Raw genomic sequence first — 25,116 nt, forward strand, 5'->3', positions numbered from 1 at the left:
TTGAATGGGCTGCCCAGTGTGCGTTAAGTCGCCACAAAAGAAGCTCCTTCACCTTTTCAATGACAAGCTTCATGTGATTTTCAGACATGCAGTTTGCAGTTCAATCCTGTCACACACCAGAATCATATTTGAGTGCCATTAAAGTATAATAGGACCCAACAGTGACTCCACCTAACGTGTCAAATCACAAAATTTGAATGGAGCCCAAGGTCCAGCTTAAATGAATATTCTGGCCAAAAGAATGTATTAACACCAAACATGCAGCATTTAGTGTTTTTTTTTTTTTTTTTTTTTTTTTGCTGCATTTCTCATCAAAAGAATCCAGTGTGCATGTGAGCTAAAACTGGACTGCTTCCTTTTACAAGGATTATTCTTCCTCTGCTCAAGCGGCAAAATAAAGTTTTGGCGTCAGAAGGGTAAGTGTAGAAATGTTGCCCCAGAATACCTGCCACTAATAGTGTAATAATCCCTAACAGAAGACAGCACAAGCCGCACTCACCTCCGCACGCTGCCACTACCCCAGCACAAATGGCCGCACACTCCTTCCCCGCACACACATGAGGTTCTACGTCCCGGCTGCGTGCTGACGTCCCGTGCGTCCCATTCTCTAACAGGAAGCAGGAAAGACGAATGAGGAACCGGAAGCGCTGCAGTGATAGGCATTTCCTGAGGCCAAGTTAATGATTGGTGTTCGTTCTGCTGCATTTTTGGTATACGTAAATAAAATGTATTCATAGGATGGTGTGCTGTTATCACGAGCTAATATACATAAGGAGCAAAGGGGTCGCCTAATGTGACGAAACACCGGGGGACACGTTGGATATGGGGACAGTGTACGGGGGGGCGGATAGGCAGCATAGGGCCGGTGTGGGCGGGGTCTGGGTTGCCACGTTTGAGTTGGACGTGGAGAGGAGGAGTCAGGGCACAGGAGCCGGGCAGGGAAAGAGGCCGAGAGCCCCCATACTATCCTATACATCCCAGGGCTGTACCGAGGGAGCACAGTGACCGTACCTTGCGCTGTGTTATCATTGCTGCTTGTCTTCTGAGCTCACACTCTCCATTCACAACGTTATTCTGATCTCTGCGCTGCTGCCTAATCCAGGAAAGGTGAGTGCTTGAGGAGAGGGGGACACTGGTATCTGTAGCAGAGCCCCCACCTTCCTCTCCTGACTGTCACTAGCACAGATCAGCTGTCCGATATAAGTGTGAGCTCCTGTGGAAGGAGCATGTCAGAGGCAGCTGATCTACTATGAACAGAGAGATATGGCTCTGCTGGAGGAGTATTGGGTGCCATCTGGTGCAGTGTGATTGTCAGGTAGAGGGGTGGCAGCCTGCCCTAGGTGATCACACATGTCCTGATGACTGCTCTGTGCCAACATGCAGCTGTGACACCAAGAGTGGCTCCATAGCAGTGACACTTACATTGCCTCTTCTCTCCTCTCCATTCATTTCTCACAGAGCTGTCTTCAGTCACTCCATCTCAGAGCTGGCCTGTCACATGGAACCTCTGACCTTTTTGCAGTTGGCTGTGATTCAAAGAATAATCTATTAATGCTTGTAATCTGAGCCTAAGAGACTATGCAGTTATATCACTGGTTTCTCTGAACATAATTGACCTGATCTGACACAGACAGGCCTACTTCTGCTTTGTTTGAAAGTACTTTAAAATGTGGGAGATTCATTTCCAATGATGAAACAGTATGCAGGCTGCTTTTGAAAAGGCTACTTCCCTGGCAATCGTGCTGCTTTTATGGCTACTTACATGGTTTCTAATTCACTAGCCTGCCACAAGCTTGTAGGTGTAGGTGTTTTGACTTGAAGAGTTAGTTCACCTTTACAGAAAAAAAAATAAAAAGGTGAACAAACACTATACACCCTCCCCACCCCCCTGGTACCCGCTGTCAGCGCGCCAGCAAGCCAGCCCAGTGATTTGAAATCCCCCTTTTTCTCCCTCTTTATGCAGCACTTCTGGGATAGACCAGATTGATTCACTGTGATTTATTTACTAGGAGAGGACAAAATCAGGCTCATTTCTGCATAGAAACAAATCAGCTTCCAGGTTTTATTGCAAAGCTTCTTAAACAAGCTGATTGGTTTCTATGCAGAAGCAAGCCTGATTTTGCACTCTCCAGCTTTAGTAAATAAACCCCACTGTGATGGCGCTGACCAATCAGAATGGATTTGGTCTATTCTGGAACTGCTGCACAGAGAAGAGCGAGAACAGCAAGGATTTCAAATCCCAGATCACTGGACTGGCTGCATGGGTGCTTACAGCTCAGCAACCACAGAGGTAAGTACAGTGGGGGAAGGGGGGGAATTAGTTCACCTTTAAGTTATTTCTGTAAAGGTGAACTGACGCTTTAAAGGGTATAAAAAACCAAAACATTTACTTTAGTTCTGTATATAATGGTTAGAACCACTCTTGGGGGTTCTTTTGTTGATGCCTGTATCCCCTAAGTGAGATGCAATCTCTCCATTTGTTCTGGTGGCACTCCTGATCAGAACTGAATGTGGTTAAGAAACTGAAATTTTGAGCTGTTAGAGGTCTAATCATCCAATGTGGACACTTGTTTCTGTGACAGCTGTCCAAGAGGGGATGGCACTTGCATTGAAAGATATCCTCCCATATCCTGTTGTGTCTACAGGGCAAAAAGTACAGAGAAATCTGCCCAATTGGTGTAAAAAAAAATAAAATCTCATGGGGGTTTTCCTATTCTGACCAAAATGAGAAAAAAAAAGTTTGGCTTTAGTTATATTTTAAAGCGGAACTAAACTCCGAAATATACTCCCCTCCACTTTCCAGAGTTGTGGCGGTTACATTCCTCGCTAGCCGCTGTCATCTTTTCCCTGGGTGCTGGGTTTGTAGCTTCTCGATGGGCCGGTGCTCAGCTCAGTGTACAGTATTATTGCAAAAGCGGCATATCATGTGTCTTCTGCATTAAGGAACTGCCTGATGGCAGTTTTCTCTACAAGATGGGTTTAATTCTATTGCTGCTGTTGTCCCTGTTTGGACTAAATTGTGCTTTAAACAAGAATGTCACAAAAATAAGAACCAAACAAGCCAATATAAAGAGGAACTAAACACTCATTTAAAATGGAACTAAACTCTGAGATACTTGGGTAAGCTCCAACGGTCCGATGCCCGCAAGTAGGGATGGGCTCAGGTGTGTTCGCAGCTCCACATGCCCGATCCCACCAGGAATCTTGCACTGCGCAGCCCTAATCACAGGCAGTGAGACATTTCCTCATCCGCTGCTGCACAGATCGGAAAATGTCTCGCTGCCTGTGATTAGCGCTGCACAGTGTAAGCTTCCTGGCAGGATCAGGTATGTGGATCTGCGAACACGCCTGAGCCCATCCTTACCTGCAAGGGCCCTCGCTGGCATCTTCTACCCAGCTTCTTCTAGGCCAGTGGTTCTCAACCTGGGGGTAGAATGATGATTTGCCAGGGGTTACCAAATCCTGGGCTGTTCCTGAAGCCTGCACCGCTCTCCCAGCCTTTTTGCGGCTGCCCAGCTGGGCTGTTCCTCGAGCTCGCGGCCACCCACTCAGTTCATGGCATGGCTGGGGGGTCAGAAACTAGAGGTCAGCTGACTGGTGACGAATGTGAAATGGGAGGGGCCGGAGGAGACCCTATCTCCTGATTTCGGCATAGGTGTCACTGCTGCAAGACACCTCAAAGTCAGAGACACAGTGAGTAACTCTACCTGTGATTAGGGTTGCCATTAAAAGTCCCCACTACAGTTCTCAGATCAGCAGATGACCTTGATCAAGAGCACCTAAGTTGGCTGATCAGAACTCCCCCCAGCACTGCCACTCATCCCAACTCCCCGCCAGCACTGCCACTAGAGTTGCCACCTCATTCATTTAAACTCGAACACATATTGATTACACAGGTTCTGTGGCTGATTAAAATGGTAATTAAACTCACTTGTTGCCTTATCTGCATTTAATTATCTTCAGAACCTGTGTAATTCATTAAATGTCCATGGGTTAGGGGCCCAAATTACTTGTCGTGCCTTGGGTGCTGACAATCCACGAAAATAATTTTACTGTTAGGGGTCCCCACAACTTTGGACATTTTTTTAAGGCGTCACAGGACTAGAAAGGTTGAGAACCACTGGTCTAGGCGATGGTTTTCAGCCATCTTCATTGGCCAGTGTGGCATAGTGTAATTCCTGCACTTGTTCATCCCAGTGCACAGGCACAGTGCTGGAATGTATACTGAGCTCAGTGTACATTCTAAAAATAGACAAAGACAGGCAAGTAGGTTTATTTTATTGAAAAAAATACACATTTATTTATTTCAGGTACTGTACTAGTATAGCGTTGTCAATTTACGCAGGGCTTTACATTCACATCAGTCCCTGCCCTCAAGGAGTTTACAATCTATTGTCCCTAACTCACCTTCATACATAAACATACTAGGGCCAGTTTAGACAGGATCCAATTGGCCTACCAGCAAGTCTTTGGAGTTTTGGAGGAAACTGAAGTACACGGAGAAATCCCATGCAGGCACAGGGAGAACATGCAAACTCCAGGCAGGTAGTGTTGTGGTTTTATGTCTCTTCTGCAGTTTTTTTTGACTATTTACTGGTTCACTGAGTGACAAAAGTATAGAGAAGATATGAGTCCCCAAGACAGCGGCCTGAGTGCCTTTCCCTTCTCTCTCCTGCCCATTCACAGAAAGTTTTGGATTTTGTGAATACGTTCACAGAATGCAAAGTGTTCTGTAATTGGGCAAGGGGAGAGGAGGGGTGGGCAGTGCAGCTGCAAAAGATGCCAGTTCTGCTGTGTAGGATATTGGGAACTGGGGTGATAGAGCACTGGAAGTATAGAAATAGCTATATGATTAGTGCTCAGTGAAACAGTAAATTGTAAAAAAAAAAAAAAAAACTCCAGGAGGTGGCATATACCTCATTGTACTTACCTCTTTGCGTGCCAGCAGATCTTAACAGCATATTGTTTTTCCTGGAGTTCTCCTTTAACTGTCAGTCATTGACCTACAAGAACTGAAGTCAGAGACAGGCAGGCAATTACGTTTTCATAAGACTTTTGTACAGGCATTTTTTACTTTGCATTAAAGCTGCTTTTCTTACCATACAAGTCAGCGGATTGAAAAAGCAGCTTAAAGGAATTCAGAATTCTAAACACAAGCTGAGTACCCCTGAAAGTATGCTGTATTTGCACAGCTACACAAGTAGTAGGGAGGTCTGCAGTGGGAGTCTACTGTACAAATATCCTCTCTGCAAATCTTTTTTCTAATTCATTGTTTACTTTCTACCTACCCCCCCCCCCCCCCCCAATACAATTAGAGGCACAGGAAGCGTGTTGTAAGAGAAACATGGAAATGGTCATTGCTGATCTCTCTTTCTAAAGCTACTAGTTTGACCCCCTTGGTGCAGAACTGTGACTTGGAATTATCATACAAATAATGACTATGGTTCATGATCTATTTACTTGTTCAGGGTCAGTGACTCAGAAATGATCTAAAGTGGAACTAAACCTACAGATTTAAGAGTTTTTCCAAAACAGTTACCTTCAAGGCATGCTGTGAATAATAAGTGTCACAGCTGCTTGTGCTCTCAAATGAACTGTCAACACACCAAATGGCTGGTGTCAAAACTGATCACATGCAGCACCATGGCAACTGTAGATCAAACAGAGGCTAAGATGGCAGCTTTGTTGGCTGTAAAGAATAGGAGGGTTTAGTTCCTCTTTAAGTCAGAGTATTAGTATGACAACCAGACAATTGGAATCTTTAGAAGAATGCCAGCAAGGGCAACCTCCATATTTGAGGGCATGGCAGGATTACAAGTTGCACCAGAGGAAATGTAGCCTTAATCAACTACATTCATTTTAAGTGTATCAGAACAAAAGCAGCCACAGTCCAAGTAAAAAAGCCTGGTCACTGCAGCATGCTGCAGATGAGAACCCTTGCTCTCTGTCAGGAAAGCAGTAATCTTTCTGCAGAGGTCCAAAATACACCCCATGCTGAGTCAGAGCTATAACCCATAGCCCTGCAATAGGCAAAGATCATGCTTCTGCTGGTTGTAAAGTTCTGGCTCTGACGAAGTAGGAAGTGTTGGGCCTCTGCAGAGAGACCACTGCTTCCAAACAGTCCTTCTCTACTTTATGCTGGAAAGGGACAGGCTTTTTTTTTATTTTGTGTGTGGCTTCTTTCTAAAGAAATCAAACTGTAGGGGCCCATTTACAGATTTGGGTTGTGATTACACACAGCAACGCATGTTACATGCATTGGAGTGCCAATCATTTTGAGTGCTACACACCCCAAATGCATAATAGTGCATTGTGTTACAAAATTTAGGTCATGTCCGATTTTTAGAATGTCCTGCCAATGCACGGATACATTCATTTCAATGGGTAGGTGTAACTAAACCCTCCTATCCTTTACAGCCAAGGAAGCTGCTGCCTCTGTTTGATCTGCAACTGCCATGGTGCTGCACATGTGATCAGTTATGACACCAACCTTTTTGTGGTTTAACAATTCGGTTGAGAAGCATATGTGACCGTAAGCATTCCTGGCATGCCGATGTTCTATCAGAAAATACAACCGAAGTGACGTTCTGTTGTGGCCATCTTGGTACACCCGCACTCGTCCGCAGTAAGCCTACAGTCAGAAGTCGCCAAGCGGACATCTTTTTACACCCACCGGAGTCTTGCATTTCACACTTATTTTTACCAATAAACTGAGCTTATATAGTGCAATACAGTGTTTTGAAATCTGTCAAACTGTTTTGATGTTGAATTTTAAAAGCAGCGATGTTCTGTCAGATTAGCAAACCTGTGAGATAAGCAGGCTTTGCCGATGCTTTTAAAATTCAACATCTAAACAGTGTCACAGACTTCCAAATACTATATTTCACCATATAAGCAGAGTTTACTGGTAAAAATAAGTGTGAAATGCAAGACTTCAGTGGGTGTAAAAAGATGTCCGCTTGTAAATTCTGACTGTAGGATTAATGCGGATGAGTGTGAATGTACCAAGATTGCCACGACGAAACTGTCACTTCGGATGCATTTTCTGACGGGTAGCGGTATTCTGATAGAACACCCGGCATTAACTGGTTTTTGAAATCGTTACGGCCCCTTTCACTCTTGTGCGACTTGTCCTGCGACTTGGGACTGCAAAGTCACGTCAAGTCTTACCCCATGACTTTCAATGAGTACTATTCATATCTGTCCGACTTCTTCAAAGTAGTCCCTGCACTACTTTGGTCCGACTTTGATGCGACTTGAGGTCCTTAGACCTCAATATTACACAGGCATTGCTTCAAATCTCTGCAAAATCGCGTGACTTTCAGGTTGCACGAGTGTCAAAGGGGCCTAAATCGATGGGTTTAGTTCCACTTTAATACAATGACACTCCCCTTCAATAGGATATCGGGTAGATATCAATACAGCAGCTTGGAAATAATTGCTATAGGGCAGCTCAGATGTCCTTATAAACGTAATAATCTTATCACAATGCACCAATTTGTAAATTAGCTCTATGACTTTGTATACCTTTAGCTTTGATGCACCTGGAATGTATGTAGCTGATTTAAACTGAAAGTTCAGTTGGGCTTTAAACAGTCAAGTATGTCTGTTGCTGTCCCTACCTCTAGCAAAAATTTAAATACTTGCCTATAATGTTTTTGTTCCGGTTAACAATCCAAAGATGTCTTTCTCCTGTCTATGGGCAGTCTATTTTATTTTTATTTTTTACAGATACTTACTGTATATAGTGCTGTCAGTTTACGCAGCGCTTTACATATACATTGTACATTCACATCAGTCCCTGCCCTCAAGGAGCTTACAATATAAGGTCACTAACTCACATTTATACATAGTAGAGCCAATTTAGATAGAAGCCAATTAACCTACCAGCATGTCTTTGGAGTGTGGGAGGAAACCGGAGTACCCGGAGGAAACCCTTGCAGGTACAGGGAGAACATGCAAACTCTAGGCAGGCAGTGTCGTGGCTGGGATTCAAACCATCGACTTGAGTGCTGCTAGGTGGAAGTGCTAACCACTTAGCCACTGTGCTATTTTGTTTGTTTTTATACATAGGCCAAGGTTTGCCTTTTTTTTTTTTTTTTTAAAAGTGGTTAAAGCTTTTGCTTAATATTTGCTATGCAGCACCAGGGACATAACTTACCTGTAATGAAGTGTGTCTCATGACCAGCTGGCTAATGCATAGTGTAGAAGTCCTCTTCTCACAGCACTGATCTTCCAGCGCAGCCGGGGTTAACAGCCATTTTGAGTATGAAGGAGATGTGCTGCTCGCCTGCCTGCCCCCTTTGATTAATAGAACTCATAATATTCTTTCCCAGAATGCAAAGTGGATTACCCTATGTGCAACCGTTGTGATCACGTAAGGTTTTCCAATTGGTTGTGTCCCTTGCAGGGAGGGTTGTACACAGCTGACTGCAGATGTCATAAGCATGGGATGGTGTGCCAGTATAGTCTATTGACTAGATCAGGAGACATTAATGTCCTTCGGGTGCCCCAGCACTTCTGGTAATCTCACAATCTGTTCCCAAATACATGCAAATCACCTGTGCTGGTAAGGTTTGCAGCAACATAGGCCATATCTGTTCAGTGCTTAGACGTAAAGCTGACAGTTCAAAGTGCAAGTTTCAGTGGTTACATGGCTTTGGGCCCTGTGTATATTTCATACATAAAATGTCCTTGAATGCTGTGCTGGAGTTGCGTGTTGACATTTTAAACATAAAATATGCATTTCTTTTTGTCAGGCGTGTGCAGTTATAACTGCTGATCCATTTATTCTTGGTAAATTAGTAGTTATGACTACGCTACAGTCAAAATTGAAAAATTAAAGATGAAGTTTAATATGTTTATATTTTGTCTCTCCATGATTCACTGCCCCTTGCTGTTTTCTGCATTCCCAATGCAGTGAGCTTAGTGAATTCAGGTTAAGGAGAATTGAGCAACCTTTCTCATTTTAGCGCAGTTTCAGTCTTTGCTAGCTGGCTTTAGAAGCTTACCCGTTGTTTTACATTTTGCACATGAGCTTTTCATAAATGTGAAGGTGTTTGGATTCCAGGAGACTTGAATTGAAGTTAAATACTATTAGATCTGATAAGGTGGTTTAGACTTGTATTTTACTGGCTTACAGTAACCCTGATAAACATCTCCTCCTCTTCTCCCCGGGAATGTTTGGCCGCAGGCAATATAATGAGAAGGATTTAGGTGCTTAACTAATATTCTGCAGTGCTTTACAGAAAAAAAAAACTAAGAGCTCTTTGACATTGCAGCTGTAAGGTGAAAAGCGCCTGCCAAGAATGCCTCAAATGATGGGTATTAAAGGGCACTGAGCCAAAAGGATTTTTTTCTGCTGAGAGATCAATTCCCAAAGAATAGAAAGCTTTGAATGCTTTTCTACCACCCAAAGCAATGTGAACATGGGCAAATCCATTTACATGAGTCCCAGCTCACCAAATGTTGTGAACTGAGTCCCCCAGGAGCACACACTCTATGACAGTGGTTCTCAACTCCTGTCCTCAGGGCCCACTAACAGGCCAGCTTTTAAGGATTACCTTGCGGAGATGCAGACTAGAATACTGCAATCACTGGGCAGCAAATGATATCACCTATGATGTATTTCAGTTATCTTGCAAACCTGGCCTGTTAGTGGGTCCCGAGGACAGGTGTTGAGAACTACTGCTCTATGACCAGTTAGGGTAGAAGCTTTATTAACCACTTGAAGACCAGGCCTTTTCTGGCACTCTTTGTTTACAATTTTAAATCAGTATTTCTTGCTAGAAAATTACTTATAACCCCCAAACATTATATATATTTTTTTAGCAGAGACCCTAGGGAGTAAAATGGCGATCATTGCAATTTTTTTATGTCACACAGTATTTGTGCAGCGATTCTTCAAATGCAATTTTTTTGACTTTGTCATTCTCTGCTGCAGAAAAGTGCTTGACATTTTGCGATCTGACTTTGGGGCCCAATATCCCGGGGCCAAATTGGGTGTGCTAACACAGTGGAACTAACACTATAACATATCCAAATTTGGGGTTCCTAGCACCAAGTGGCCCCAAGATATGGGGCCCCAAAGTCAGGTCGGAAAATGTAATTCTCTGCTGCAGAAGTGCTTGACATTTTGCGACCCGAATTTGGGGCCCCATATCTCGGAGCCACATGGTGCTAGGTTCCTATTACTAAGTGGCCCCGAGATACGGGGCCCCAAATTTGGGTCACAAAATGTAATTCTCTGCTCTGCAGACGCTTCTAGATGCAAACGCGTTAAAATGCGGTTAAACGCGGCATGCAAACGCGGCAAAACGGGCGTTTCCAAACGTCGGTTTCAGCTTTTAAAAACGTGTTCAGCAGAGTTTGCCCCGGCGTCTCGTGTGCATGAGGCCTTACCGAGGAGGTCCAGTGCTAGAATTATTGCTCTTGCACTAACGTTTGCACCAATACCTCACACGTGTGGTGCAAACAGCGTTTACACATGCGTGCGAGACTTGTGTATGCATTCGCTTCAGCACGTGAGCACTGAGGGATGGGGGCGTTTAAATTTTTTTATTGAGAGCATTAAAAGTAGTATAAACAGTACAAAAATCACATTGATTCATATGGTAACCATGACACACTTATACAATATAGAGCGCAGATTGCAAATGAGTCATGGAGCATATCGAGCTTTATTTTTACACTGTCCCTTTTTTTTGTCCCTTTTTATTTGCTATTATAAGGAATGTAAACATCCTTTGTAATAGAAATAAGGATGACAGGTCCTCTTTATGGAGAGATCTGGGGTCGAAAAGACCCCAAATCTCTTCTTTACCTTAAAAACCAAAAGATTATAAGAAAAATTTTGTTTGATCTTTTGCCTAAAAAAAAAAAAAAAAAAAATTATTTACTGTCTTTCTGGTCCTCCACGGCCATAGAGGCGATCAAAGACGATCTAGTCTTTGATCCTCTTTGTGACCAGCTGGCTGCACCATCCCATCGTTTCTCGGGTGACCCGGCGCAAATGGTAAGCCAGAGAGACACTGGCAAATGGACACGCGATCCAGTAGCTCATGAGCCCCTCTGAATGCTATCAAGAGAAACCCAGCCACTTGCTGAAAAGAACAATAGCGGGGTTATGGCCGATATCCTTAGCTGTAATCTCCGGTAAACCACTTACAAACCACAATGTATATATACGTATTGCGGATCTGCAAGTGGTTAACCTATCGGGGTGTTTTTAAAACTACCTATGAAAACTCCATGGCGATTGTTTTGCCTTGGTGAATTCATACCATGAAAACAATCATTCTTGCTATACTGACAGCTATTATTAAAAAGCACTAGTATTGCCTGCAGGTGTTAATGCATTTCACAGTTATTTTCCACTGTCACAGTTCTCAAAAGTACAATCATGGGCTGTAGTGAAGAACTCATCATTAAAGAATAAAGACATGTAACTGATTTGGCTAAATGAAGTGTTAGCAGTGGCTTTCAGAAATACCAACGTATGGACGCAATCCCCTAATCTGCTGATGTGCAGTCTGTGAGCATGGTGAATGGATACAGATTCCAAACCATATGGAAGATAGAGGTGGGGGGGTACAGTGCACATCAAAAACTGAACAAGCTGAATTGCTTGGCTGTTATCTTGACCCTTTCTACAAGCTGAGTCACTGATGGTTTAGGAACGTAAGGCAGGCCATATATTATGCTGTCACTGTTTACATTTGTCTTATTACTTCTGCTCTTACTTGTGCAACCTGTACGTTTTGATTAAAAAGTCAACAAAAAATGTTCTACAGAGTTTGTCATAACCATAGGTATTAAAGCTGAATATATATGTGTATGTGTATATATATATATATATATATATATATATATATATATATATATATATATATATATATATAAACACAGCAGCGCCTCTTACAGACAGTAGGAACCAATCAGGCTCTGCTGCAGAACCTGTCATTGTTCTGTACCTGTCCGCCCCACAATTTCAGATGGCTGCAAAACGTGGGAGGCGTTATGATGCCATTACTTCTAATGGCACCCCAATTGTGCCATAAATCGGACTGCAATCGCAATGCTTGTCGCTCAAAAAGGCTTCGTTTTGGGCGACAGCGTCGCGATTTGCCGTGATTGCACCGCATTTTACGTCGCGAAAATCGCGGAGCCATTGGGGTGCCATTAAAAGTAATGGCATTACAAATGCGTTCCGCGTTTTGCAGACATTTGAACTTGCGGCAATTCCACCCGCGATCGTGTGTAATTGCAACCTTATTTTCAACAAGCTGCTTGTTTAAAGGGACAGCACTCCCAGTAAAGAGGATCTTGCAATTAAAGTGGTTGTAAACCCTTACATATATTCCGTGAAGTGACTGGCCTCAGGTGATACACAAATACTCCTTCATAAGCTGTACCGGTGTATCTGCAGTCTTATCTTCTCTACATCCGTTTTAAAGTGCAGAATAAGCTTGTCTGAGCTGCCAGAATAAAAAGTGGACAGAGAGCTGAAGTTACACTCTCTGAGCTCAGTGAGGAGAGCTCTGAGAGCTGATTGGAATGAAGGGACACACCCCCATTCACACATAACATAGGAACAGAGCTGAGGCTGTCAATCAGCAGGAGCTCCCTCCCCTGTCACATTTTTTTTCTTGGTGACTGAAGAGGGGGTCCTGTGTGGCTCCAAAACGTTGCACTTATTCCTTAGTGATGTGATCTCTCTGCAATAAAAGTTCCATGGTGTGCTGACGAATATGTTTTATTGATTTGTTCCATAAGTAAGCTGGCCATCCAGTAGTTTTGCTTGTTCATTGCTTGTACTGTTTGTTGCAGCTCATAAAATTCACTAAGATGTCAGACAAATGTAATTGTAAAGCGCATCTTGAATAATACTGTGGCAAATAAAATAGTTATATGTTTATGGAGGCAATTAAAGGAAATAAGAGAACACCTAGACGCACACCTTGATGCAAAGGGATGTGTCAAAATCATTCCTTTTTATATGTAACTGTTCTATATATTTGCATTTCTCATACTAATTTACACCCTTGTGCATGAGTTAAAGTGATTGTAAAGTCTTGTTTTTTTTTCCAATAAAAATAACATCTGTTATACTTACCTGCCCTGTGTAGTGGATTTGCACAGGGCAGCCCTGATCCTCCTCTTCTCCAGTCCCTCTTCTGTGCTTCTGGCCCCTCCCTCCTGTCAGGTGCCCCTACAGCAAACCGCTTGCAATGAGAGCACCTGAGCCGAGTCACAGCTCCCTGTGTCCATTTAGACACGGAGCTGCAGCCTGGCCCTGCTCTCTCTCTATCTCTCTCGCTCTCAATTGACTGACTGACAGCAGCGGGAGCCAGTGGCACATTGCTGGACAGAGATAGGGCTCAGGTAATTTTTATTGCTGGGATGGGTGCTGCACACAGAAGGCTTTTTATCTTAAAGCACAGGATGCATTTAAGTGTTTGTTACCCTAAAAAAAATGGTTCCTGTTCCTTTTAAAGCATGAATAACAGTACAGTGCTTGTGTCTTCTCTCCCTGGTCCTCTTCCCTCTCCCTGCCTGTCAGCTAGTGAGTGTCCGCCCCTCCACTCTTTCTGCTGAAATAACTTTTACTTTTTTTATACAATCCTCTCCTCTCTGTTTTCTAATGCTAGTTACCCCTGTGTACATGCTTTATAAAAAAAAAAAAGCCATCTGTACCTTTTTTCCGAGCGCCGCTCGTCGCTCACCCGACCGTCTGCCTCTCTCCTCCTCCCCTCCCAACTGGCATCAGCGGGGAATTCTCGGCCACTCCCCCTGCAGCTGTCAGATCGAGGCGGCTGGTCTCGTGAGCGCCGAGCAGCATTTGAAAATACTGTATAGATGGCTTTTTTTTAATAAAGCATGTACAAAGGGGCGCCTAGCATTAGAAAACAGAGAGGATTGTATAAAGTGAGCAGAGTGGCTTAAAGTGGAACTTCAGTCGTTTTTTTTACCTTTCCATCTATTAAATCTTCTGCTCTTGTTGTTTTAAATTTGGATAGTAAAACATTTTTTTTTCTGCCAGTAAATACCTTATACTGCTTACTTCCTGTTTCTTGTCTGGTAAAAAGCCTAGGCTTATGACATCATGCACTGCTCTCTCTCTCACTCTGGTGAGAGTTTGCCAGGAAGGGAGGGGGGGATGAGTCATAAGAGGGACAATGAGAGCTGCAGAAAAAATATATACAATCCCATATACACAATCCTATATCTACAGTTGTTCCAGAGGAAGGCAAAAAAACCCAGCTAAGCATGATCCAATTTGCTACAGCATGGGAAAAAATTATTTCCTGATCCCCTGAGAGGCAATCGGATATTCCTTGGATCAACTTTACCTATAAATGTTGGTACCTAGTTATATTATGTTCACCTAGGAAAGAATCCGGGCCTTTTTTTTTTTTTTTTAAGCAATCTACTGAGCTGGATAGAACCAGCTCTTGAGGGATCCCATTCCACATTTTCACAACTCTTATGCCGCGTAAACACGATCGGATTTTCCGCCAGCAAAAGTCTGTGAGCTTGTGTATGCTCCATCGGACTTTTGCTGGCGGAATTCCCGCCAGCAAAAGATTGAGAGCAGGCTCTCAATTTTCCAGTCAGAAAAAGTTCCGATTGGAAATTCCGATCGTCTGTACCAATTCCGACGCGCAAAATTCCTACGCATGCTCGGAAACAATTCGACGCATGCTCTGAAGCATTGAACTTCATTTTCTCGGCTCGTTGTAGTGTTGTATGTCAACGCGTTCTTGACGGTCGAAAGTTCAGAGAGCTTTTGTGTGACCGTGTGTATGCAAGCCAAGCTTGAGCGGAATTCCGTCGGAAAACCATCCAAGTTTTTTCTGACGGAAAATCCGATCGTGTGTACGCGGCATTACTGTGAAGAATTAAGTGATGGGACCTCTGCGCTACTATATAAATGCGTTGAATCAGTAGGATGTGTATAAAACCATAAGAGTGATGCTGCAAAATCAAATAGTGCTCACTGAATCACCATAATAGTAAACTGTATGAAAAGGATTTCGCGCAAACACATAAAGTGAAAATTTAATATATAGCGATAAATCAAATAAATGGTGCAAATCCAATAAGAAATGTCCAATAATAGTGAAAAGTGTGAACTCCTAATTTCCTATAGGACACTTTGGTGAAAAATTAGCTGGATGATGTATTTTCACATACAATCAATGATTAGATGGTTTCCTTCCCTTAAAACAAGTCTCCCATTGCCCTTACCTTAAAGGGCTTAAAATAAAGCCTTGATGTAGATACAGGTGATGGTCTGGGAGTAGTTGGAGTGTGTCCCCTGGTGGTGGTTCCTGGTGTGTTGGTATTAAGGATGCTTCTAGTCAGGGGCGATTCCGAATCCTGGGCTCCGGTCCAACCAAGTGGGGAAAAAGAGAAGGGACAAGGAGGCTTCCGATGGTGTAGTTCGTTAAAAATGATTTTTATTTTACCAAAAAAACTTTCCAAACACTGGGTAAAAAGCGATACACACTGTGGATACAGTGTGCAGCGGTGACAAGTAAAGATGGCGGCGGGACGCCGTCACCTGGTACAAAGCTTCCGGTTCACACTGACAGCTTCTGGGTTAGAGCAGTGTGTAATGCCGTGTGGGATGGTTGACGGGATCCTACGCGTTACCTCGTGACTTCATCAGGGAGAGAACTGGTGCCCAAAACTTAACTGCATATTCCAGATGAGGTTTTACTAATGATTTGTACAGGGGCAAAATGATATCTCTCTCTCTCTGGAGTCCATACATTTCTTAATACAAAAACATATACGTGTTCTTGCAAGCATTTGAGGCGTGTTAAGGCAACCCATACATTTTGAACATGTCCACACTGAAAGATGCACCTACACGATTTTTGACAATAAAAAACACCAAAATTGTCACCAAAAAAACACCAGATTGTCCAGATCTTCAGTTAGAATGAGCATTATGCCGCGTACACACGAGCGGACTTTCTGGCATACTTGGTCCGCCGGACAATCCGACCGTGTGTAGGCTTCGGTGGACTTTTTTTCCCCAAAAGTCCGCCGGACCTAGATTTAAAACATGTTTTAAATCTTTCCGTAGGACTCAGTTTGTGACGGAAAGTCCGCTCGTCTGTGTGCTGGTCCGACGGAAAGCCCGCTCGTCTGTATGCTGGTACGACGGACCAGATATGACGCAAGGGCAGGGTATTGCATCTCGCGCTCGCTGCAATAGGAAAAACAAATTTTGGACTTCTGGGCTTCTTGTTTTCTTGTCGTCTTCCCTCTTCTCTTCGCCAGATGTTGACACGACGGTCTCTCCGGCTGGACTGCTCTCTGAGCGACCGATGTGACTTATATAGGCGGAGACCCCGCCCCCTTATGCCGCCACAGTCCCTTGGCATGCTGGGACTATGACGGCATAATGGGGCGTGGTCTACATCACCCGTGACCCCATACTCATTCACATAGGGTGGGGGGCCGGGATCTGGGGGCCCTCTTATAGGGGGCTCCCAGATTCCGATCAGCCCCCCGCCCGCAGACCCTGACAACCAACGGCCAGGGTTGTCGGGAAGAGGCCCTTGTTCTCATCAACATGGGGACAAGGTGCTTTGGGGTGGCAAAGCACCCACCCCCCATGTTGAGGGCATGCGGCCTGGTACGGTTCAGGGGGGGGGGGGGGGCGCTCGCTCGTCCCCACCCCCTTTCCTGACCGGCCGGGCTGCGTGCTCGGATCGGGGTCTGGTATGGATTTTAGGGGGGACCCCACGCCATTTTTTCGGCGTAGGGGCTTCCCTTTATAATCCATACCAGACCTTGTCTTGTATACACACAGTCACATAAAGTTATCGGAAAATCCGATCGTTCTGAACGCAGTGACGTAAAACATGTACGTCGGGACTATAAACGGGGCAGTAGCCAAAAGCTTTCGTCTCTTCATTTATTCTGAGCATGCGTGGCACTTTGTGCGTCGGATTTGTGTACACACGATCGGAATTTCCGACAACGGATTTTATAGCAAGCTATCAAACTTTGTGTGTCGGAAATTCCGATGGAAAATGTGTGATGGAACCCACACACGGTCGGAATTTCCGACAACAAGGTCCTATCACACATTTTCCATCGCAAAATCAGACTGTGTGTACGGGGCATTAGTTTTAATTTTTGAGGTACATGCAAAGCCTTGTTTTGCATGCCAGAGTTGTGGAAATGAAAAGGAAAACCATAGTCAATTTTCTTTCTTAACCACTTGACGACCGCCTCACGCTGATGTACGTCAGCAGAATGGTACGGGCAGGCAAAATCACGTACCTGGTACGTGATTGCCTTCCCGCGGGCGGGGGGTCCAATCGGACCCCCTCCCGGTGCCTGAGGCGGTCGCCGTTGGTCTGGCAGCGATCAGAAATGAGGGGGAGGCCATCCGATCGTGGCCCCCCCCTCGCAAACGCTCCCAGCCAATGAGAATCCTCCCCTGCCTGTGTGTAGTGATGTGATGTCATCTCTCCTCGGCTCGGCAGTTTCCGTTCCGGCGCCGAGGAGAGAAGACTGTAATGTAAGTACACAAACGCACACAGTAGAACATGCCAGGCACACTTTACACCCCCGACCCCCCGATCGCCCCCCAATCACCCCTCCCTGTCACACTGACACCAAGCAGTTTTTTTTTTTTTCCTGATTACTGCATGGTGTCAGTTTGTGACAGTTACTGTGTTAGGGCAGTTAGTATTAGCCCCCTTTAGGTCTAGGGTACCCCCCTAACACCCCCTAATAAAGTTTTAACCCCTTGATCACCCCCTGTCACCAGTGTCGCTAAGCGATCATTTTTCTGATCGCTGTATTAGTGTCACTGGTGACGCTAGTTAGGGAGGTAAATATTTAGGTTCGCCGTCAGGGTTTTATAGCGACAGGGACTCCCATATACTACCTAATAAATATTTTAACCCCTTGATTGCCCCCTAGTTAACCCTTTCACCACTAATCACCGTATAACCGTTACGGGTGACGCTGGTTAGTTAGTTTATCCTTTATAGTGTCAGGGCACCCGCCGTTTATTTCCTAATAAAGGTTTAGCCCCCTGATCGCCCGGCGGTGATATGCGTCGCCCCAGGCAGCGTCAGATTAGCTCCAGTACAGCTAACACCCACGCACGCAGCATACGCCTCCCTTAGTGGTATAGTATCTGTACGGATCAATATCTGATCCGATCAGATCTATACTAGCGTCCCCAGCAGTTTAGGCTTCCCAAAAACGCAGTGTTAGCGGGATCAGCCCAGATACCTGCTAGCACCTGCGTTTTGCCCCTCCGCCCGGCCCAGCCCACCCAAGTGCAGTATCGATCGATCGATCACTGTCACTTACAAAACACTAAACGCATAACTGCAGCGTTCACAGAGTCAGGCCTGATCCCTGCGATCGCTAACAGTTTTTTTGGTAGCGTTTTGGTGAACTGGCAAGCACCAGCCCCAAGCAGCGTCAGGTTAGTGCCAGTACCGCTAACACCCACGCACGCAGCATACGCCTCCCTTAGTGGTATAGTATCTGAACTGATCAATATCTGATCCAATCAGACCTATACTAGTGTCCCCAGCAGTTTAGGGTTCCCAAAAACGCAGTGTTAGCGGGATCAGCCCAGATACCTGCTAGGACCTGCGTTTTGCCCCTCCGCCCGGCCCAGCCCACCCCACCCAAGTGCAGTATCGATCGATCACTGTCACTTACAAAACACTAAACGCATAACTGCAGCATTCGCAGAGTCAGGCCTGATCCCTGCGATCGCTAACAGTTTTTTTGGTAGCATTTTGGTGAACTGGCGAGCACCAGCGGCCTAGTACACCCCAATCGTAGTCAAACCAGCACTGCAGTAACACTTGGTGACGTGGCGAGTCCCATAAGTGCAGTTCAAGCTGGTGAGGTGGCAAGCACAAGTAGTGTCCCGCTGCCACCAAGAAGACAAACACAGGCCTGTGGTGCCCATAGTGCCCTTCCTGCTGCATTCGCCAATCCTAATTGGGAACCCACCACTTCTGCAGCGCCCGTACTTCCCCCATTCACATCCCCAACCAAATGCAGTCGGCTGCATGAGAGGCATTTTCTTTATGTTCTCCCGAGTACCCCTACCCAACGAACCCCCCCAAAAAAAATGTTGTGTCTGCAGCAAGCGCGGATATAGGCATGACACCCGCTATTATTGTCCCTCCTGTCCTGACAATCCTGGTCTTTGCATTGGTGAATGTTTTGAACGCTACCATACACTAGTTGAGTATTAGCGTAGGGTACAGCATTGCACAGACTAGGCACACTTTCACAGGGTCTCCCAAGATGCCATCGCATTTTGAGAGACCCGAACCTGGAACCGGTTACCATTATAAAAGTTACAGTTACAAAAACAGTGTAAAAAAAAAAAAAAAAAAAAACACAAAAAAAAATATGAAATAAAAAAAAAATAGTTGTCGTTTTATTGTTCTCTCTCTCTCTCTATATTCTCTCTCTATTGTTCTGCTCTTTTTTACTGTATTCTATTCTGCAATGTTTTATTGTTATGTTTTATCATGTTTGCTTTTCAGGTATGCAATTTTTTATACTTTACTGTTTACTGTGCTTTATTGTTAACCATTTTTTTTGTCTTCAGGTACGCCATTCACGACTTTGAGTGGTTATACCAGAATGATGCCTGCAGGTTTAGGTATCATCATGGTATCATTCTTTTCAGCCAGCGGTCGGCTTTCATGTAAAAGCAATCCTAGCGGCTAATTAGCCTCTAGACTGCTTTTACAAGCAGTGGGAGGGAATGCCCCCCTTCCCCACCGTCTTCCGTGTTTTTCTCTGGCTCTCCTGTCTCAACAGGGAACCTGAGAATGCAGCCGGTGATTCAGCCAGCTGACCATAGAGCTGACCAGAGACCAGAGTGGCTCCAAACATCTCTATGGCCTAAGAAACCGGAAGCTACGAGCATTTCATGACTTAGATTTCGCCGGATGTAAACAGCGCCATTGGGAAATTGGGAAAGCATTTTATCACACCGATCTTGGTGTGGTCAGATGCTTTGAGGGCAGAGGAGAGATCTCAATTTTTTCAAAAAAGAGTACCTGTCACTACCTATTGCTATCATAGGGGATATTTACATTCCCTGAGATAACAATAAAAATGATTTAAAAAAAAAAAAAATGAAAGGAACAGTTTAAAAATAAGATAAAAAAGCAAAAAAATAATAAAGAAAAAAAAAAAAAGCACCCCTGTCCCCTCCCTGCTCTTGCGCTAAGGCGAACGCAAGCGTCGGTCTGGCGTCAAATGTAAACAGCAATTGCACCATGCATGTGAGGTATCACCGCGAAGGTCAGATCGAGGGCAGTAAGTTTAGCAGTAGACCTCCTCTGTAAATCTAAAGTGGTAACCTGTAAAGGCTTTTAAAGGCTTTTAAACATGTATTTAGTTTGTCGCCACTGCACGTTTGTGCGCAATTTTAAAGCATGTCATGTTTGGTATCCATGTACTCGGCCTAAGATCATCTTTTTTATTTCATCAAACATTTGGGCAATATATAGTGTGTTTTAGTGCATTAAAATTTAAAAAAGTGTGTTTTTTCCCCAAAAAATGCGTTTGAAAAATCGCTGCGCAAATACTGTGTGAAAAAAAAAAAATGAAACACCCACCATTTTAATCTGTAGGGCATTTGCTTTAAAAAAAATATATAATGTTTGGGGGTTCAAAGTAATTTTCTTGCAAAAAAAAATTATTTTTTCATGTAAACAAAAGTGTCAGAAAGGGCTTTGTCTTCAAGTGGTTAGAAGAGTGGGTGATGTGTGACATAAGCTTCTAAATGTTGTGCATAAAATGCCAGGCCAGTTCAAAACCCCCCCCAAATGACCCCATTTTGGAAAGTAGACACCCCAAGCTATTTGCTGAGAGGCATGTAGAGTCCATGGAATATTTTATATTGTGCCACAGGTTGCGGGAAAGAGACCAATTTTTTTTTTTTTTTTTGCACAAAGTTGTCACTAAATGATATATTGCTCAAACATGCCATGGGAATATGTGAAATTACACCCCAAAATGCATTCTGTTGCTTCTCCTGAGTACGGGGATACCACATGTATGAGACTTTTTGGGAACCTAGCCGCGTACGGGACCCCAAAAACCAAGCACCGCCTTCAGGATTTCTAAGTGTGTAAATTTTTGATTTCACTCTTCACTGCCTATCACAGTTTCGGAGGCCATGGAATGCCCAGGCGGCACAAACCCCCCCCCCCCCCCCCCAAATGACCCCATTTTGGAAAGTAGACACTCCAAGCTATTTGCTGAGAGGTATAGTGAGTATTTTGCAGACCCCACTTTTTGTCACAAAGTTTTGAAAATTGAAAAAAGAAAAAAAAAATTTTTTTTCTTGTCTTTCTTCATTTTCAAAAACAAATGAGAGCTGCAAAATACTCACCATGCCTCTCAGCAAATAGCTTGGGGTGTCTACTTTCCAAAATGAGGTCATTTGGGGGGGGGGGGGTTTGTGCCATCTGGGCATTCCATGGCCTCCGAAACTGTGATAGGCAGTGAAGAATGAAATCAAAAATTTACACCCTTAGAAATCCTGAAGGCGGTGATTGGTTTTCGGGACCCTGTACGCAGCTAGGCTCCCAAAAAGTCCCACAAATGTGGTATCCCCATACTCGGGAGAAGCAGCTTAACGTATTTTGGGGTGCAATTCCACATATGCCCATGGCCTGTGTGAGCAATATATCATTTAGTGACAACTTTGTGCAAATAAAAAAAAAATTGTCACTTTCCTGCAACTTGTGTCAAAATATAAAATATTCCATGGACTCAACATGCCTCAAAGCAAATAGCTTGGGGTGTCTACTTTCCAAAATGGGGTCATTTGCGGGGGGTTTGTGCCATCTGGGCATTTTATGGGCTTCAAAACTGTGATAGGTAGTGAGGAGTAAAATCAAAAATTTACGCCCTTAGAAATCCTGAAGGCGGTGATTGGTTTTCGGGGCCCCGTACGCGGCTAGGCTCCCAAAAAGTCCCACACATGTGGTATCCCCGTACTCCGGAGAAGCAGCTGAATATATTTTGGGGTGCAATTCCACATATGCCCATGGCCTGTGTGAGCAATATATCATTTAGTAACAACTTTTTGTAATTTTTTTTTTTTTTTTTTTGTCATTATTCAATCACTTGGGACAAAAAAAAATTAATATTCAATGGGCTCAACATGCCTCTCAGCAATTTCCTTGGGGTGTCTACTTTCCAAAATGGGGTCATTTGGGGGGGGTTTGTACCGCCCTGCCATTTTAGCACCTCAAGAAATGACATAGGCAGTCATAAACTAAAAGCTGTGTAAATTCCAGAAAATGTACCCTAGTTTGTAGACGCTATAACTTTTGCGCAAACCAATAAATATACGCTTATTGACATTTTTTTTTTTACTAAAGACATGTGGCCGAATACATTTTGGCCTAAATGTATGACTAAAATTGAGTTTATTGGATTTTTTTTATAACATAAAGTAGAAAATATCATTTTTTTTTTCAAAATTTTCAGTCTTTTTCCGTTTAAAGCGCAAAAAATAAAAACGGCAGAGGTGATCAAATACCATCAAAAGAAAGCTCTATTTGTGGGAAGAAAAGATTGTAAGCTCCTTGAGGGTAGGGACTGATGTGAATGTACAATGTATATGTAAAGCGCTGCGTAAATTGACGGCGCTATATAAGTACCTGAAATAAATAAATAAATAAAAGGACGCAAATTTCGTTTGGGTACAGCATTGCATGACCACGCAATTAGCAGTTAAAGCGACGCAGTGCCGAATTGGAAAAAGTCCTCTTATCCTTATGCAGCATAATGGTCCGGGGCTGAAGTGGTTAAAATATGACTAGCTGAATGTACGATTACAAACCCAAGCAGTTGGCCTTTATTGAGCACGCTTTACGTTTTGTCTGCCTTCTGTTTTGCTTTTGCTATACTTCAGGTCCTCTTCCCCTGAGCAGATGTGGTTACATCGGGTAATAAGTAGCATAAACATTATTGATCATGCAGTACTATTAGACCTGCCGCAATCAAGGCACACCAAGCGGTATAAGGAACTTGTTTGTACTTTGAACTGTCAGATTATCCAGATCTAACTGTAAAAGACCATCTACTGTATGTTGAAGCTGTCCATACACAGTAGAGGATAGTTGGTTGTGCATATATAATCTGACCATCTTGGACATCTGTGAAGGCCACATGAACTTTAAGACAGGATGGTCACCTTGAGTGTAGCTGAAACACTGCACTGTCACCGCTTATCAGAACAGAATCTAATAATCGTACACGGTTTTCTAACCTGTCCAGCCACTGTTCCCTGTTCTCTTTGAAAAGCTATGCCATAAAAAACATTAGATTGTCACTGAATAAGAAGACCATCATCTGCTTTCTGTGGATAATTCTGCACATCTCTTTTTCCTATCCCTGTTCTACCCGTCTCATTATAGGCCTGCAAGGAGACATGAAGTCCACCTACTGTACGTGCTGTATATTTTCTTCATACTGGTGTCCTGGCATTACCATTTTTTACATTTATTTTAATTTTTTTTCTATCATACTGCATTGAGAAATTACCAGGAAAATCTGGTTACAGTCAGCAACAGTTAAGGCATTTGTAAATAAGGCCAAATTTGAACAAATTCTACAATATACTGTACCAACGTGTGTGTGTATATATTAAAAACATTTCCCAGGTAGTTTTTTTTTTATCCTGTGTTTTTCTTTGCTTCAATACAGAATGAAGCTAAAAGAGATTGATCGCACTGCAATGCAGACTTGGAGCCCCTCTCAACAACATCCTATATATCTCGCAACAGGTGAGTTGTGTGTTTTGTTTTTTTTTGTTTTTTTTTTCCACTGTTCCCCATTTAAGCAGATTTGCCTGCTAGGTTCCATTGACAAGAATATGTTGGAATTTGCAGTATGCTTGTGTTTTTGAAATGGAGGAAGTTACATGTTACAAAATCTTGCTTGAGCAGATGTTGTTAGTTTCCTCTGTTAAACCTCCCATCCAAGTTACACATTTTGTGTTCTTAAATTATTGAGGCTGTCAAGCTTTAATCCAAATATAAGAATTGTACTTTTTATGTATGTTCAATTGTACATGAGCTATTGCAGCCTGAAACTACATGCTGGTATATATACATACATACATACATACATACATGAAAGCAAATGTTCTGTGTTGCTATGGCCAAAGATTATGTTGACTTGTAATGTATCCTACGTTGGGTCCTGTTGGTCTTCAAGTGACTTTAGTGATAAATCCGATTCAGAATACTGTATGAATCCCAAAGGGTAATTGCTAAAATACAGTTGCATTCAACAAAGATGAAGAAAAAAAATTACAAATTAAAAAATTACATTAACAAGACACAACTATAATAAAATTACCAATAACAGCAATTAATACCAAATAAAACTAAATTAAGACTGTACTTTAATCAACCATACCATCCTAATAAAATACTACATAAAATACATGAGGCTGGAAGATTCACTTGCAGAGAGTGTTTGCTTAGTCCCCTTTCACACTTGTTTGACCTGAAAGTCGCGTAACTTTGACGGAACTTTGACGTGATTAGAAGAAATGCCTGTGTAATCTTGAGGTCTACAAAAGTCAGGCCAAAGTAGTACAGGCACTACTTTGAAGTTGCTGCGACTTCAAGTCGCACAGATATGAACGGTAATCATTGGGAATCATGGGGTGCGACTTGTCATGCGACTTTGCTGTCTCAAGTCACAGGACACGTCGCACAAGTGTGAAAGCGGCCTTAATGTCAGATTTACTGCTTAATAATATGCCACTGTGTGTTTAGTCTGGAGCGCTTCTTTAGTTACATCTATGGGATAATTTAATTGGGGAAAATGAGTCATTTTCAGCTGCAAGTAGACATAAAAAGCCTACTATCCCACCCTGTTGTGTTGCTATGGAGCTTCTGTCCACTTGTCTAGAATGACTCAGGCCTCAAAGTTAAACTATCTCTTCTAAATATTGTATATTGCATTTAGAGTTTTAAATATTCAGAATCAGAAATACTTTGCACCCGCAAATTTTCCTTGTCGAAATGTTTATTATGACAGTGAGTGTCTTGACTCCAAAAG

The 25,116-nt window shown here is 43.4% G+C and overlaps 1 protein-coding gene across 7 annotated transcripts in view; it reads left to right on the top strand.

Annotated features, from left to right (window-relative positions):
- The first annotated feature begins 865 nt into the window (after positions 1-865).
- SEC31A (SEC31 homolog A, COPII coat complex component) overlaps positions 866-25,116 on the top strand; it is a 119,960-nt gene continuing 95,709 nt past the window's right edge. For 4 of the 7 annotated variants that reach the window (XM_073597855.1, XM_073597856.1, XM_073597861.1 and 1 more), the window contains exons 1-2: positions 866-1,107; positions 23,749-23,828. In XM_073597855.1, the coding sequence (XP_073453956.1) occupies positions 23,750-23,828 (79 nt within the window). In that variant the 5' untranslated portion in view covers positions 866-1,107; position 23,749. The remainder of the gene's footprint in view (positions 1,108-23,748; positions 23,829-25,116) is intronic. The other 3 variants (XM_073597857.1, XM_073597860.1, XM_073597859.1) reach the window with 2 other exon arrangements.

The sequence above is a fragment of the Aquarana catesbeiana genome, linkage group LG01, assembly GCF_042186555.1.
Source record: "Aquarana catesbeiana isolate 2022-GZ linkage group LG01, ASM4218655v1, whole genome shotgun sequence".
NCBI lineage: Eukaryota > Metazoa > Chordata > Amphibia > Anura > Ranidae > Aquarana > Aquarana catesbeiana.